Source organism: Elephas maximus, chromosome 21 (assembly GCF_024166365.1).
Source record: "Elephas maximus indicus isolate mEleMax1 chromosome 21, mEleMax1 primary haplotype, whole genome shotgun sequence".
NCBI classification, from domain to species: Eukaryota; Metazoa; Chordata; class Mammalia; order Proboscidea; family Elephantidae; genus Elephas; species Elephas maximus.
Window position 1 is genome coordinate 80797805 of NC_064839.1, and position 15913 is coordinate 80813717.

The following is a 15913-nucleotide window of genomic DNA, read 5'->3' on the forward strand; positions in this document are numbered from 1 at the left end:
TCTTGTTTTTAGATCAGTTAAGAAACAGCTACCAGATTGGTTACGACGGCTCCCTTAGAATTATCTATGCCAGTGGTCTGGATTCGCACTACCAAACGGAGCCGCATGTCCTGGCTGGCACGGCTAACCCAACAGTGGCCAAAAGAAACATGACTCTCCCTGGTGAGAACGGTCAAAATTTGGTAGAATGGAGATTCCGAAAAGAACAAGCCCAAGGAAAAGTCAACGTCTTTGGTCGAAAGCTTAGGGTGAGTATTAGAGAGTGGGTGGTAGCTGCCTGGTCGGCAGTGATGTGCAGTGGCCCATCCATGTGGGCGACTGGTCTCCAGTTCACCTCACCTGTCTACTGCCCACTCAATGTAGCATCTTCACCTCAGGGCACCAGTGACAGCCCGCCAGGGGAGATTGCTCATAATAAAAGCCACTGATTGGAGAAAATAGTCTTCTTGCTGTAGCTATGATTAAAAATACGTTCTTCCCTGAGAAAGTAGGAACTCTCACGCAGCACAACCCCAAAGAGCCTGGATATCAATTGATTCTTGTTTTACTAATGACTTAGGAGTCGTGTACTTTTCTCCACCCACTCAGGAGTAACGGCTTCTTCATGTGAGGATGGGGATAAGTCAGAATTGGTTTAACTATTGAAAGTTTTCCAGGTCATAAATATGTGTGTATTGAAAGCGATAGACTGGGAATTGAAAGGTGAATTCTTTTTTTCCTGTTCTCAATATTTTTAAACTACAGTTTGGGCACAGAGAAGGTGACCAAGTCCAGCACCTCCTTACTATGAACGGAAAGCCCCACCCAATGCGTTGTTTAAGAGCAATGTGATGATGATTGTGATTATGTTAGTATAAGCGACCTTCCCAAAGTGTCCTCTGGCTTTGCAGTGTTAGGTGTTTTTTCCTCCCTCTCATATTGTAGGCCATGTATGTGTAGAAGACAAATTGTGATTTATGACAGCTATTTGGTAATGACAACACAGATTAGGTTATAAGAAACCACCTTCAGACCACAATAGACTGAACTTTTTAGTAAACAGGTTTTAATTTATAGATAAACTCTTCCTAACTAGCATTGCTTTACTTGCCATCTTAAAAAAATTATTTAAAACAAAGGAGAGCAAATAAAACATGGAACATTATCATTAATGTCCTTTTACCTGCACCAAAAATCATTAAATTGTTACAGCGGGCCAAGAAGTAGAAATCACGTAAAAAGGACCTGTGGCTCACATACAGACTGTATCCAACTTACTGGTTATATTTTGATTCCACTTCGGTTGTGAGACAGGGTTTGGGACTCGCAATACGTGGTCTCCTAGGACCAATGTTTCATGTCCCCATACCCCAGGCCGTGGGAGGCAGGACACCCTAGCCCAGTCCTCCCCGGATCGGAACTTCTGGTAGACAGTAGCAAGGTCAGGCCGGTAAGAGGAGCGAGAAGGAAAAGCAGTGGCAACGCTAGAGAGAGGCACAAGATGGAGGCCGCAGCTGAAGCAATGGACAAGAAGCTCCAGAGGGGTCAGGGCTTATTGCCAAAGTAAACTCCTGCTCTGTCTTTTCTTCCTTTGGCCCTGGGAACCAGCAGCTACCTGCTTTTCCATCCGCTGCCACTGCGTACTGCTTCCACACAGACCCCGCTACCTTGGACCATTGCAAACTAGAAGCTGGTTCCCAGGCTTTATCTTACTCAGCTACTCCTGAAGCAGTGAGAAGGTGCAAGTACACACAGTCACACCTGTTCTCAGACAGAGGACTGCCTCAGAAAGCACAAAGATAATCCTCACGTTTGTGCTCTTCACTGTACCAAAGAAGATACAGCACTTGACTAGAACTCAGAAGACACGGGTTCTGGATCAGGCTCCACTTTTTACTCACTTATATCTTGTAGGAAAATCATAGCATCTTTGAACCTCAAAGTCCTTATCCACATCCTGATTTCTATATACTTATGTAGAATATATTATCTACATAATATTATGATATAGATATTATATCTATAGCTATGTCACAAATAAAATTTACTCTGCCCTGACTCTGTTTCACACAATTGTTAACAAGATTCAAGTAAGACCATGTACATTGAAAGTATAAAGCATGATGATATACTCCCTACCTGTAACCCAGAGAATGTCAGCCACATACACAAACAGTGGGCATTATAGCCAACGCTCAGATGAATAGGAAAGAACCTGTTACCTCGCTGGACAGGAAAATGTGGGCAGAAAAGAGGTAGGTAACATCTTTTATCCAGAAACCGACCGCATAAACAATGCCTGCTCTTCTTGGAGACAAGCTCTGTCTAACATGAATTTCTTTCTTTCTTTCTTTTTTTGTAACGCTGCTTTTCTAGAAATAAAAAGAAATTAGGGATAGTAGAGGAAAAGAGAGTGGGGAGTGGAGGAGACTCAGCTTTAAGTCCCTGGATCTGTGGCTGATTCTAAATGAAGAAAAACCCTCACTTGAGGCAGAAGAGACCAGTGCACACAGGCACGGCTGGTAGTTTTTTTCTAAATAGCAGAACCACAATGCCTCAGCAAGACATTTCAGAAAATATACTATTTAAAATGGCCTGTTCAGTCCCACTGAAAGGAGATTTCCAGCTGATATGTTTGATTGCTCTCACAGAGACAATACCAGCATCACGAGGGAGAGTTTCTTACTTTGAAGATAAGATTGGATGGGTCAGCTCAGACTGCTAATTTCATTCCTCTGTGGATTCCAAGAGAGAAATTCTGGGGAGAAAGTGAAGATGTGAACATTCAGTTTGAGGACTGACCTGGAGTCTGCCAAAATAGGGAACAGAAGAAAAGGGAGAAAGACTCCAGGAAAACATGGCTGCCTGAATTAGCCCCAAAAGCCACCCATTTCCATTACATCGTCTCCTCGTTTACCTTTCATCATTCCTAGCAGAAAGTTATTTTGATTTTCTAAGTTATTGACCTAGGTTTAGCTGTGTGCCTGACACATGGTGGATGCTCAAATCAGAGGTGTGTCTACGGAAAGCAGCGCCTGTGACAAGCACTGCACCTGCACCCCTGCAGAGGCGTAGCGGGGTAACGAGCACCAAGGGGCCATCTCTAAGGCCCACCCTCCCCCCAAATTCAAAGTGAGTAGACGTGGATAAGCGGCCACATAGTAGCAGAAACACCTTCCCACTTGTCCTGCTGCCTCAGTCAGGTGCCTTTCATACTTGTGGCACCTCCATAAGTTATCCTGTGCCTCCTCTGACGCCCCTTGGGCTTGCGCCGGGGACAAGTGCCCCCCTGCCCGCCCCTCACTGCGCCTCTGTGTCTAGCAGGCTTGAGCAAAGACGTTGGTCCCTACCAGGTTAGTAGAAACTGCTCGGTGGCGGCCAGGGCAGGTGCCAGACCTGCCAGACCTTAGACACACCTCTGAAAATATTGATTAAATGGACGAAAGGATGAGAAAAGCCAACCTTACCGTGTGGATTATCCCTGATTCATCTAGATATTTCTGACAGAAGGGAGAGAGAGACTGTGTACGCATAACACATAGTTTTCTGCAAAAATGGGATTACATAGAGGAGGAGAATAGAGCTCAGCATAGGGGAGAAAATAATCGCTGTTCATATACAATTCGTACTTGAAAGTACTGACAAGGAACCAGCCACTAGAAAAAGCCCTTTCACTGCATTATTTCATTTCTTTCTGAAAACAACCACGTAAGGTGTAAGTATTACCACTAGTGACATTTTCTAGATAAAAGGTGAGGTCCAGGGCATTAAATTATTTGACTGAAGTCAGGCATAAACGAGTGAGTCAGGACTACACCCACCATCCCTGTCAGTGTTAGTACGGCGTTCACACAGGGCTTGACTGTTAGCCTGCTTTACTCATGTCATTAACTTAGTGTCTGAGGTTGGGAAAAGAAAGATCGGAACTAAGAAACATGAAGAAAGTAGCAATTATCACGACATACAAAGAAACCGCTGAATTACTAACACTAGATAAAATAGGCTAAAAAGGTAAGGCAGGGAATGAAAAAGGACAAAATTATGTAAGAAACTAAAAACGTAAATTTCTGTGAAACAACACGTTAAAGGAAAAAGGGCCACCACTCTGGCAGGAAACAACAAGAAAATGAGATCTCGACACAGATGTGGCAGCGCATCACAGAATAAGACGCTTGGGAAATACGCCTTATTTCTGTCAGTGCCGGAATGCAGAGCCAGCCTTTGATCAGTCACAGAAAAGTGTTCTGGCTCTCTAGTAATAAATATTCACTCTGATAATAACATTCGTCTTCTCAACCTGCCCAGAATTCAGATGATTAAAGGAAGACTTTAGTGAATCATTAAAAAAAAAGGAATCTACGAAATATGAAAGCCAGAGTGTTCAGAGGGATACACAAATATGGTAACACGTTTAGATCTTAGGACGCTAGTCACATCTACGTGACATCCTGTTTCTCACTTTAGCCTGAGTGGCACAGCCTAGAGGGGGGTTGCCCGATGCAGTTAGCGCTTGCTGACGTGTGGAGAGGTACAGAACCACAGAACCACCCACAGCAGGGTGATGCTCTGCATGGTCACAGGGCGATGCTCTGGTGGACGCGGGGCGATGCTCTGGCGGACGCGGGGCGATGCTCTGCGTGGACGCGGGGCGATGCTCTGGCGGACGCGGGGCGATGCTCTGGCGGACGCGGGGCGATGCTCTGCGTGGACGCGGGGCGATGCTCTGGCGGACGCGGGGCGATGCTCTGGCGGACGCGGGGCGATGCTCTGCGTGGACGCGGGGCGATGCTCTGCGTGGACGCGGGGCGATGCTCTGGCGGACGCGGGGCGATGCTCTGCGTGGACGCGGGGCGATGCTCTGGCGGACGCGGGGCGATGCTCTGCGTGGACGCGGGGCGATGCTCTGGTGGACGCGGGGCGATGCTCTGCGTGGACGCGGGGCGATGCTCTGCGTGGACGCGGGGCGATGCTCTGGCGGACGCGGGGCGATGCTCTGCGTGGACGCGGGGCGATGCTCTGGCGGACGCGGGGCGATGCTCTGGCGGACGCGGGGCGATGCTCTGGCGGACGCGGGGCGATGCTCTGCGTGGACGCGGGGCGATGCTCTGGCGGACGCGGGGCGATGCTCTGGCGGACGCGGGGCGATGCTCTGGCGGACGCGGGGCGATGCTCTGGCGGACGCGGGGCGATGCTCTGGCGGACGCGGGGCGATGCTCTGGCGGACGCGGGGCGATGCTCTGCGTGGACGCGGGGCGATGCTCTGGCGGACGCGGGGCGATGCTCTGGTGGACGCGGGGCGATGCTCTGCGTGGACACAGCGAGCCCTGACGTTGTCACCAAGTATGCCCAGGGAATGAGCCAGCCCCTCCTCACGTCCCCCCATCAGATTTCAGATAAGTGAGTATAATCTGACTAGGCTGGCACCTCCTTGGGACGGCGGTGTAACGTCTTTATGCCTCAGGTTTTTACAGGGGAGATCACAAGTGACTAGTCATCATCACGCTGGACGTAACCTTTGAAAACAGGCATGTGTCCATGCTCACTGCACGTCACCAGGGACTTTGTGCTGACCGCTCATCCATACACAACATTTGGTTGGAGTCATTTTACGCGGCTGGAGGTTGTAGTAATGATCTGATAGAAAGTTTTCATCTTTAGATGAACATTTAACATCTTTATAGTAATTAAATTTTTTTTTTTTAGGGCAGTGGACAATGCTGGGGCTTTATGCTTTATGTCCTCCCCCCCCAAAAAAAAAATTTTAAAGGGTTAAAATGGTGAACTTTTTTTTTTTTTTTTTTTTTTTGGTAAAAGGTTACAGAGCAAAACAGACTTCCATTCACAGTTTCTACACATGTTCACTGAGGCTGATTCCATTTTTCACATTGCCTCAGCATTCTTATTTTTCAGTTCTAGTTGTTCCCCTCCCACTAATTTAGTCTCACTGCCCCCCCCCTTCTCGTCTGTGCCTTAGAGTAACAGCTGTCCATTTGGTGTCATGTGGATCATTTTTAAAAGAGCGCAGTTCTCAAGGGTAAAATTCTTTACTTTTTGAGTTAATGTGCTGTTTAGTTAAAATGGCTAGCTTTTTGTTATGTGTATTTTACCACAATAAAATTTTTTTTTTAAGTTTGAAGAGTTACCATGATTTCACAAAGGTGTGTTAAGCAAGACCAAGTCCTGGAAAGGAAGTGTCCCTGGGCTTCTGCGCTTTCTGTTCACACTATCCTCAGGAATAGGTTTGGGTGTGTTTGGGAGTGAAAGAAAAAGTAAAGTTCTGCTAGTGTCTTTTGAAATTTGGAGAAACAGTGACTGATGTCTGGAGACAGGAATGTTATAGCCTTGGCCTGTGCTGGGAATGTGGGAAAAAACACAGCCCCATTCTGTTTTCTCATTACTTCAGTTTGAGAAGAGAATACCAGAAAGGCATTGCATATAAAATATGTCTGGATAAAAAGAAAAACCTGAACCTTTATCCAGATGTTTGGTCTCACGGTGCTTCCTGGTGCTCCCCTGTGGTGGCATCTTGGCATGGCAGCTCACACAGCAGTAACAGTAATCACGCCTTTTGGCTTTCATCTGGATGTTTTGGTGTCTTGCCACCATGCTCGCAAATGAAACAAGCAAATCAGAAGCCAGTAGCAGTTTATGGGCAGTGAGAAGCGCTTCCAGACCTGTCTGTTTGCCCAGAGCCCTCACCCTGCAGTGAGAAGTGCTTCCAGACCTGTCTGTTTGCCCAGAGCCCTCGCCCTGCAGCAACCTACGGTCAGACCAGATCCCCAGTCCAGACTTCTTCTACTGTAACCAGAGCAATTATTGCAAAGATAAAGCAGGGTTAACAAAGGAAGTACAGAACTGAAAGACAACTAAAATGAACACACATAAGATACAAGCAGAAGGAGCAATACTGTGGGCAGCACTGCCCATGGGAACAGCACAGTCTTCTGTGTCACAGCCTGGAATAACCTCAGGAGTGGGGGAGGGCAAACCTAAACATTCAGGTTTGTTTGTTTGTTTTAAATCACAGTCTGAGAAACACAAGAGCTCTAAGGAAACCAGGTAAATTGTGCAAAACCTGTTCTCAAGGCATCCAAAAATTTGTGCAAATATAAACTGGAGAACTGAATTCTGCTGCTTCATTATCGAGTTAATTTGACTTTAAATCAAAATTTTCTACAGATTTTTAAAAATATAGTTGTAATGTTAGCTAGTAGCTTCCTTCCAAGGTACTCAAAGCATTCCACAAACTTAAACTCATAAGGTTTCACAAAATGCACATAAGACAGTGAGCAGCTCTGACAGGGGTCACAAGAGAGGGTCCCAGACAGAGCTGGAGAAAAATATAGAACAAAATTCTAACCCAGAAAGAAGGACCAGACTAGCTGGCATGACAGAGACTGGAGAAACCACGAGAATATGGTCCCAGGACACCCTTTTAGCTCAGTAATGAAGTCACTCCTGAGATTCACCCTTCAGCCAAAGATTGGGGAGGCCCATAAAACAAAAGGAGACTAAAGGGACACACCAGCCCAGGGGCAAGGACAAGAAGGCAGGAGGGGACAGGAAAGCTGGTAACAGGGAATCCAAGTTCGAAAAGGGAGAGAGTTGACATGTCATGGGGTTGGCAACCAATGTCATAAAACAATATGTGTACTAACTGTTTAATGAGAAACTAGTTTGTTCTGTAAACCATCTAAAGTTCAAAAAAAAAAAAAAAAGTGAGCAACTAATATGCAGACATCTCCACATGGGGAAATGAAAGTTCAGAAAGCCTCCAGCTGGCAGGTCAGAATAAAATAAAAATCAATAAAAGTCAGAACCTAGTCCAACCCCTTTATTTACAGATGCACAAAACAGATTCAGAGGAGTTAAAAGTCTAGTGTTCAAGGACCTACCAGGTATGGAGACCAGGCTTTTTGACCCCTGGGTCCTCCCTCCAACACACACATGGCCACCACTGATACCCATCAATTTCTGCTGTGGTACAGTCCATGTCAGCAAGATCTGAAGAGATTGAAAAATTAAATCTCCTGATTTTCATCCAGGGCTCTGCCCTTTCTCATTTTTGTGAATCATCTCTCTGGGTGCTTTTTCTTTCCCAATACCTCTTTACCTATCAAGACACAGAATTCTTGCTAGTTATACCTTTTACCTTTCAAGATAGACCACTTCACAACACTGTCTTTGAAGAGCCAATTTAAACTTAAGTATTTATGCACCACTCCTCTGTCAGTTTATCCTACTGTGATGGCTTGCATGCTGTGATGCTGGAAGCTATGCCATCAGTATTTAAAACATCAGTTTGGTCACCCATGGTGGACGGGTTTCGCAGAGCCTCCAGACTAAGACAGACTAGGAAGGACTTGGCATCTACTTCTTAAAAAACTGACCAGTGAAAACCTTATGAATAGCCACAGAACATTATCTAGTCTAGTGCCAGCAGATGAGCCCCTCAAGTTGGAAAGCATTCAAAATACAACTGGAAGAGCAGCCTCCTCAAAGTAGAGTCAACCTTAATGATGTGGAGGGAGTCAAGCTTTTGGGGACCTTCGTTCGCTGATGTGGCACGACACAAAAAGAAACAGTTCAAACATCTAGTAATAATTGGAACATGGAATGTATGACGTATGAATCCAGGAAAATTAGAAGTTGTCAAAAATGAAATGCAATGCAAAGGATCAATATCCTAGACACTAGTGAACTGAAATGGACTGGTATTGGCTATTCTGAATTGGACAGTCATATGGTCTACTCTGCCAGGAAGGACAAATTGAAAAGGAATAACATCACATTCATCATCAAAAAGAACATTTTTTAAGATCTGCCCTGAAGTACAGTGCTGTCAGTGATAGGATAATATCCATATGCCTACAAGGAAGACCAGTTAATACAACTATTATTCAAATTTACACATCAACCACTAATGACGAACGTGAAGAAGTTGAAGATTTTTACCAACTTCTGCAGTCTGAAATGGATCAAGCATCCAATCAAGATGCATTGATAACTACTAGTGATTGGAATGTGAAACTTGGAAACAAAGACAGATCCATAGTTGGAAAATACAGCCTGGGTGATAGAACTGATGCTGGATGATAGAATTTTGCAAGACCAACGATCTATTCATTGCAAATACCTTTTTTCAACAACACAAATGATGATTATACACACGGACCTTGCCGGACGGAATACACAAGAATAAAATCAACTGCTTCTATGGAAAAGACAATGTCATCAGTCAGAACGAGACAGGGGCCGACTGCGGAACAGACCATCAAGTGGTCCTATGCAAGTTCAAGTTGAAGCTGAAGAAGATTAAAACAAGTCCACAAGAGCCGAGGTATGACTTCAAGTATATCCCACCTGAATTTAGAGACCATCTCAAGAAAGATTTGACACATCGAACACTAATGATCAAAGACCTGAAGAGTTGTGGGATGACTCCAGGGACCTCATACCTGAAGAAAGCAAAAGGCCATTAAAAAGACAAGAACGAAAAAAAAAAAAAAACACCAAAATGGTTGTCCAAAGAGATCCTGAAACTTGCTTTTGAACATCAAGTAGCTAAAGTGAAAGGAAGAAATTATGAAGTAAAAGAGCTGAACAGAAGGTGTTGAAGGGCAGCTCGAGAAGACAAAGTAATGTATTGTAATGACATGTGCAAAGACCTGGAGTTAGAAAACCAAAAAGAACACACTCGGCATTTCTCAAGCTGAAAGAACTGAAGAAAAAAATTCAAGCCTCAAGTTGCAATTTTGAAGGATTCTATGGGCAAATATTGAATGATGCAGGAAGCATCAAAAGAAGATGGAAGGAATACACAGAATCACTGTACAAAAAAAGAATTGGTCAACATTTAGCCGTTTCCAGAGGTAGCATATGATCAGGAGCCAATGGTACTGAAGGAAGAAATCCAAGCTGCACTGAAGGCATTGGCGAAAAACAAGGCTCCGGGAATTGACAGAATGCCAACTGAGATGTTTCAACAGGCAGATGCAGCACTGGAGGTGCTCACTCATCCCTGCCAAGAAATCTGGAAGGAAGCCGCCTGGCCAACTGAATGGAGAGATCCGTATTTGTGCCCATTCCAAAGTAAGGTGATCCAACAGAATACAGAAATTATCAAATAATATCACTAATATCACACACAAGTAAAGTTTTGCTGAAGATCATTCAGGACCAGTTACAGCAGTGCATTGACAGGGAACTGCCAGAAATTAAAGCCAGAGTCAGAAGAGAATGTGGAACTGGGGATATCATTACTGATGTCAGATGGATCTTGGCTGAAAGCAGAGACTACCAGAAAGATGTTTACCTGTGTTTTATTGACTATATAAAGGCATTCACTGTGTGGATCATAGCAAGTTATGGATGACATTGCAAAGAATGGGAATTCCAGAACACTTAATTGTGCTCGTGTGGTACCTGTACATAGACCAAGAGACAGTCATTCGAGCAGAATGAGGATACTGAGTAGTTTAATACCATAAAAGGTGTGCATCAGGGTTGTATCTTTTCACCGTACAAATTCAATTCGTATGCTGAGCAAATAATCTGAAAAGCTGGACTATATGAAGAAGAACGGGGCATCAGGATTGGAGGAAGACTCATCAACAACCTGTGATATGCAAATGACACAACCTGCTTGCTGAAAACAAAAAGGATCTGAAACACTTACTGATGATCAAAGACTACAGTCTTCAGTATGGATTACACCTCAACATAAAGAAAACAAAAATCCTCACAAATAGACCATATATCATGATAAACAGACAAAATATTGAAGCTGTCAAGGATTTCATTTTACCCGGATCCATAATCAACACCCACAGAAGCAGCAGTCAAGAAATCAAAGAATGTATTGCATGGGACAAATCTGCTACAAAAGACCTGTTTAAAGTGTTCAAAGACAAAGATGTCACTTTGAGAACTAAGTGCACCTGACCCCAGCCATGGGCTTTTCATTCGCCTTATATGCATGTGAAAGCTAGACAATGAATAAGGAAGACCGAAGAAGCCTTTGAATTGTGGTGTTGGAGAAGAATACTGAATATACCATGAACTGACAGACGAACGAACAAATCTGTCTTGGAAGAAGTACAGCCAGAGTGCTCCTTAGAAGGGAACATGGTGAGACTTCATCTCACATACTTTGGACATGTGATCAGGAAGGACCAGTCCCTGGAGAAGGACATCATGCTTGGTAAAGTAGAGCTCACTGAAGAAGAGGAAAACCCTCAGCAAGATGGACTGACACAGTGGCTTCAACAATGGACTCAAACATAACAACAGTTGTGAGGATGGTGCAGGACCAGGCAGTGTTTCACTCTATTGTACTTATGAGTTGTACTGTGAGTTGGAACTGACTTGGCGGCACTTAACAAAATTTATGCATAATAAAAAAAAAAATTTTTTTTTTTTATTATGGGCGTTGCTTAAATGTCAATGATAGAATGCAAAAATTAGTTTTATCCCGGATTCTAAATATACATGTATTTTGTATATGTACATCACATATATTTACATATATATAAATACACAGATGTGTGTATTGTTGTTGTGTGCTGTCGATTCTGACTCAGTGCAACTCTATATGACAGAGAACTGCCCCGTTGGGTTTCATAGGCTGTAATCTTTATGTGAGCAGATTGACAGGTCTTTCCTCCTATGGAGCCACTGAGGGGTTCAAACCACTGACCTTTGATTAGCAGCTGAGTACTTAACCACTGCACCACCAGGGCTCCATGTATATGTGTGTATGTATACGTATATGTGTGTGTATATGTATGTATATATGTGTATGTATGTGTGTTTGTGTGTAACTAGAGCTATTTATTTTGAAAGTTGTAGTCAGGACATGGTCATGGACAATTAAAATTTTCCCGTTTAATGTCTAACAATCCAAACAGCTAATGAGCATTTGAGTATGTATTCCCCTACCGCATAGGTGCTGAGGAAGACCAAACAAGAACAGGCTATGGTCTCTGCCCTTGTGGGGTCACAGTCAGCAAACACTGCAAACTGTAAGGCAGAATTTGATCAAGGCCACATGTCCACTGCAATAATGAATGCTGACTTGTGTATGCCTTGGATCACACCGAGTAACAGCCAAATTTAGTCAAATATTCTGGACATAGAACACAGGCACCCAGAGACCCTACTAGGACAGCAGGGTACTAGAGGACTCTGAAGTTCCTGTCAGTTAACCAAATGTTATTAAAAGAAAAGAAAGGCACTCTAAAAAATTGTGACATTTCAGCACTTGGCCAAAAGCAATGATCATGTTTGTAACCTCCTGCTATTTAAGCTCATTAATAATTTACAGTAATGTGGGTTCCAACTTCTACTTAACTGCTCTTCAAAGGGTTAGAGTCACATTTACCACTGTGTCTTATTTAATGTAGCCATGATTAATTTACTAAGCAATTATTTTCCAATGTTTCATGGGGGAAGGGCCTCTGAGTAATTTACATAGATGCCGGGTCTAGTGCCTTCATATCTTTTAAACAAACTGTAAAGCACATCCTTTTTTTTTTTTCTTATCAGTTGGCTAAAGTTTATGAAATTTAATTGAAAAGGTTTTGAACAAATGCCAGGCTGTCTCTCTGCTTAATGAAACCTTTTTAAAAAAAGAGCAGTTAATCTACTGCCTTGCACTTGTACCCAAGAAGTTGCTAAATTAATTTACTGACAAAGAGAATCAATCATTACAAATGGTGCTTAAACAATAGTGGGGACTCTGAAGAGTAATAAGTGGCTAGTATTGGAATAAGATGATTTATTTTATAATCTTTTATTTTTTAACAGGTTAACGGCAGAAATCTCCTTTCAGTTGACTTTGATCGAACAACAAAGACGGAAAAGATCTACGATGACCACCGTAAATTTCTCCTGAGGATCGCCTATGACACGTCAGGACACCCCACCCTCTGGCTGCCCAGCAGCAAGCTGATGGCTGTCAACGTCACCTATTCATCCACCGGCCAGATTGCCAGCATCCAGCGAGGAACTACTAGCGAAAAAGTGGACTACGATGGACAGGGGAGGATCGTATCTCGGGTCTTTGCTGATGGCAAAACATGGAGTTACACATACTTAGAGAAGGTATGTCTGCTCACTACGTTAAAAATAGGGAAGGAGTCATTCCATTTTTCAGCAACCACTCAGAGCAGTAAAAAAAAAAAACACAGGGAGACATGAGTGAGTTCCATTTATTACTGTAAGTATCAATACGGAAGTCACATTGGTACAGCAGTGATGAATTTCTGCATTAGCAAAGTAGTTTCTTCTTAGTTAAGTTCTACTATCTGAGACCCTTTTACGTGATTTATGCCGTAAAAAAACAAGTAGTAACACTGTCCATCTGCCAAGCTTACACATTGACAACATCCACAAATTAGACCTTGAGCGTCTAAGTCATTTGTAAATAATCTCCGTGCTAGCTGTTTCATTTAAGAAAGAGCCCTACATCAGCACAGTTAAAGCTGTCAGTTACGTGTCGTTCTTGGCAGAGCTTCAACATACCCATAAAAAGAATATAGATCCAATTTATGCATTATTAACCAAAACAGATTATTTTCTTAGAAAGCCACACTATTAGGTATTCCGTGCCATCTCTTTTCTGGCTCTGTTCAAAAGGTAAGCATCCCAGCTCTGGCTTTTCCCCACCGAGGAGATTTAGAGCCATACACGCGCAGGGCCGAGTCACAGGATGCGATGCTCGGGGTGGCAGCCAGGATCAAGAAGGAATGAAAGTGAAAGAAAAGGGAAGGACGACCTCCCCAGAATTCCTCTCTTAAAAGAAAAGTAATCCACCAAAGAGTATGTTAATGGCCTCTGAGACAAACCTTAGCACTGAAAAGTGGTTCTTTTTGAGTCCTGGTACTTCTAAAAGCAAGCCACCACCAATTACACCACAGCCTAAATTACAACTCTTAACACTCTCTGCTTCCACCCTTCTTCACGTCACCCAGAGTACCTGCTGCTCTCCAAAAATATCACAATGTTGCGCTCACCTCACACGGTCTTGTTCACCAAAGATGAGCCACGGAACTCTTCAGCCTAAGGCTAACCCCTAGTCTGGCACTATCCCATCTAATTCTAGCCAGCCTGCTAGGTTTCCCTTCCTCAAAACCAGCTGTAGGGTCAAACTTCACTGTAGGATGGTCCCTGTCTTAAAACAGCCTCTCAACTCTGGAATGCTTCCAGCTAGGGCCCTATTTGCCAATCTCTCTTCTTGAAAACCCACCTATCTGCTCTCTTTAGGACAGATTCATCCTTGAAACAAGAGACTGTCCCTACTGGATGACAGATTCCCTCCAAACTACACATCCCACTCCAGAGCTCGTCATTCAGCTGCTTATTAGTTGACAGACCAGAGTCAGCTCCCTACATGCACACGTTTCAGAGAACAAATCCTGACATACCTGGAAAGTGTTTGAGCCCCAACCTTCAGAAGCTGGGAGAAGATCGCTGCTTAATTGTGAATCCCTTTCCCAAATTTAAATTAAGTACATTACAGGGACTACTAACAAATGTAAACCCCTGGACTCCTAGAATGGATAGTGGTGATCATAATGGGACTGAAAAACGTTAAGTGGAGCCACGGAGCATAGATGGATAAGGAGTTGCTGTCACGAAATGACACCAGTGGTGACTGGCATCTGTGGGAATCAGAAACGCCAAGGAGAACTTCCTCATGACACTCCCAAATCCATAAAATACACCCGAACTCTTCCCATTTTCTTGCTAGCATAGGCACACTAAGTCAAAAGTTATTTGCAGCAAAGCAAGCAACATTTTACTACTATTGAATATGATTTTCAATGACTGCAAAACTAGCTGCCAATTCCTGTCAATTCAGCAACAATCCAGGCCTTCCTTGAAAGAATGCAAAAGATTAGGAACAATTCACTACACAGCTTACATAGGAAACCACCCCTAGCTATCACTACACAGCTTACATAGGAAACCACCCCTAGCTATCACTACACAACTTACATAGGAAACCAGCCCCTAGCTATCACTACACACCTGACATAGGAGACCAGCCCCTAGCTATCACTACACAGCTTACATAGGAAACCTGCCCCTAGCTATGGGTACACTCCTTACATAGGAAACCTGCCACTAGCTATCACTACACAGCTTACATAGGAAACCAGCCCCTAGCTATCACTACACAGCTTACATAGGAAACCTGCCCCTACTTATCACTACACACCTTACATAGGAAACCTGCCCTTAGCTATCATTACACACCTTACATAGGAAGCCAGCCCCTAGCTATCACTACACAGCTTATATAGGAGACCGGGCCCTAGCTATCACTACACACCTGACATAGGAGACCGGCCCCTAGCCATCACTACACACCTTACATAGGAGACCTGCCCCTACCTATTACTACACACCTTACATAGGGAGCCAGCCCCTACCTATCACTACACACCTTACATAGAAGACCTGCCCCTAGCTATCACTACATACCTTATGTAGGAAGCCAGCCCCTAGCTATCACTAAACACCTTACATAGGAGACCTGCCCCTAGCTATCACTACATACCTTACATAGGATACCAGCCCCTAGCTATCACTACACACCTTACATGGGAAGCCAGCCCTTAGCTATCACTACACACCTTACATAGGAGACCAGCCCCTAGCTATCACTGCATACCTTACATAGGAAGCCAGCCCCTAGCTATCACTAAACACCTTACATAGGAGACCTGTCCCTAGCTATCACTACATACCTTACATAGGATACCAGCCCCTAGCTATCACTACACACCTTACATAGGAAACCTGCCCCTAGCTATCACTACATGCCTTACATAGGAAACCTGCCCCTAGCTATGCCCACAGAGCACAGTCTGCAGGAGCCCAAGTCAAGCAGAAGGGTATTGAAGATGGTGGACAGTGAAGAAAAAAT

The 15913-nt window shown here is 44.0% G+C and overlaps 1 protein-coding gene across 3 annotated transcripts in view; it reads left to right on the top strand.

Moving 5' to 3' along the window:
* Nucleotides 1–15913, top strand: part of TENM3 (teneurin transmembrane protein 3) — a 793331-nt gene that overhangs the window by 768141 nt on the left and 9277 nt on the right. For all 3 annotated transcript variants that reach the window (XM_049864999.1, XM_049864997.1, XM_049864998.1), the window contains exons 24-25: nt 13–248; nt 12787–13083. In XM_049864999.1, the coding sequence (XP_049720956.1) occupies nt 13–248; nt 12787–13083 (533 nt within the window). The remainder of the gene's footprint in view (nt 1–12; nt 249–12786; nt 13084–15913) is intronic.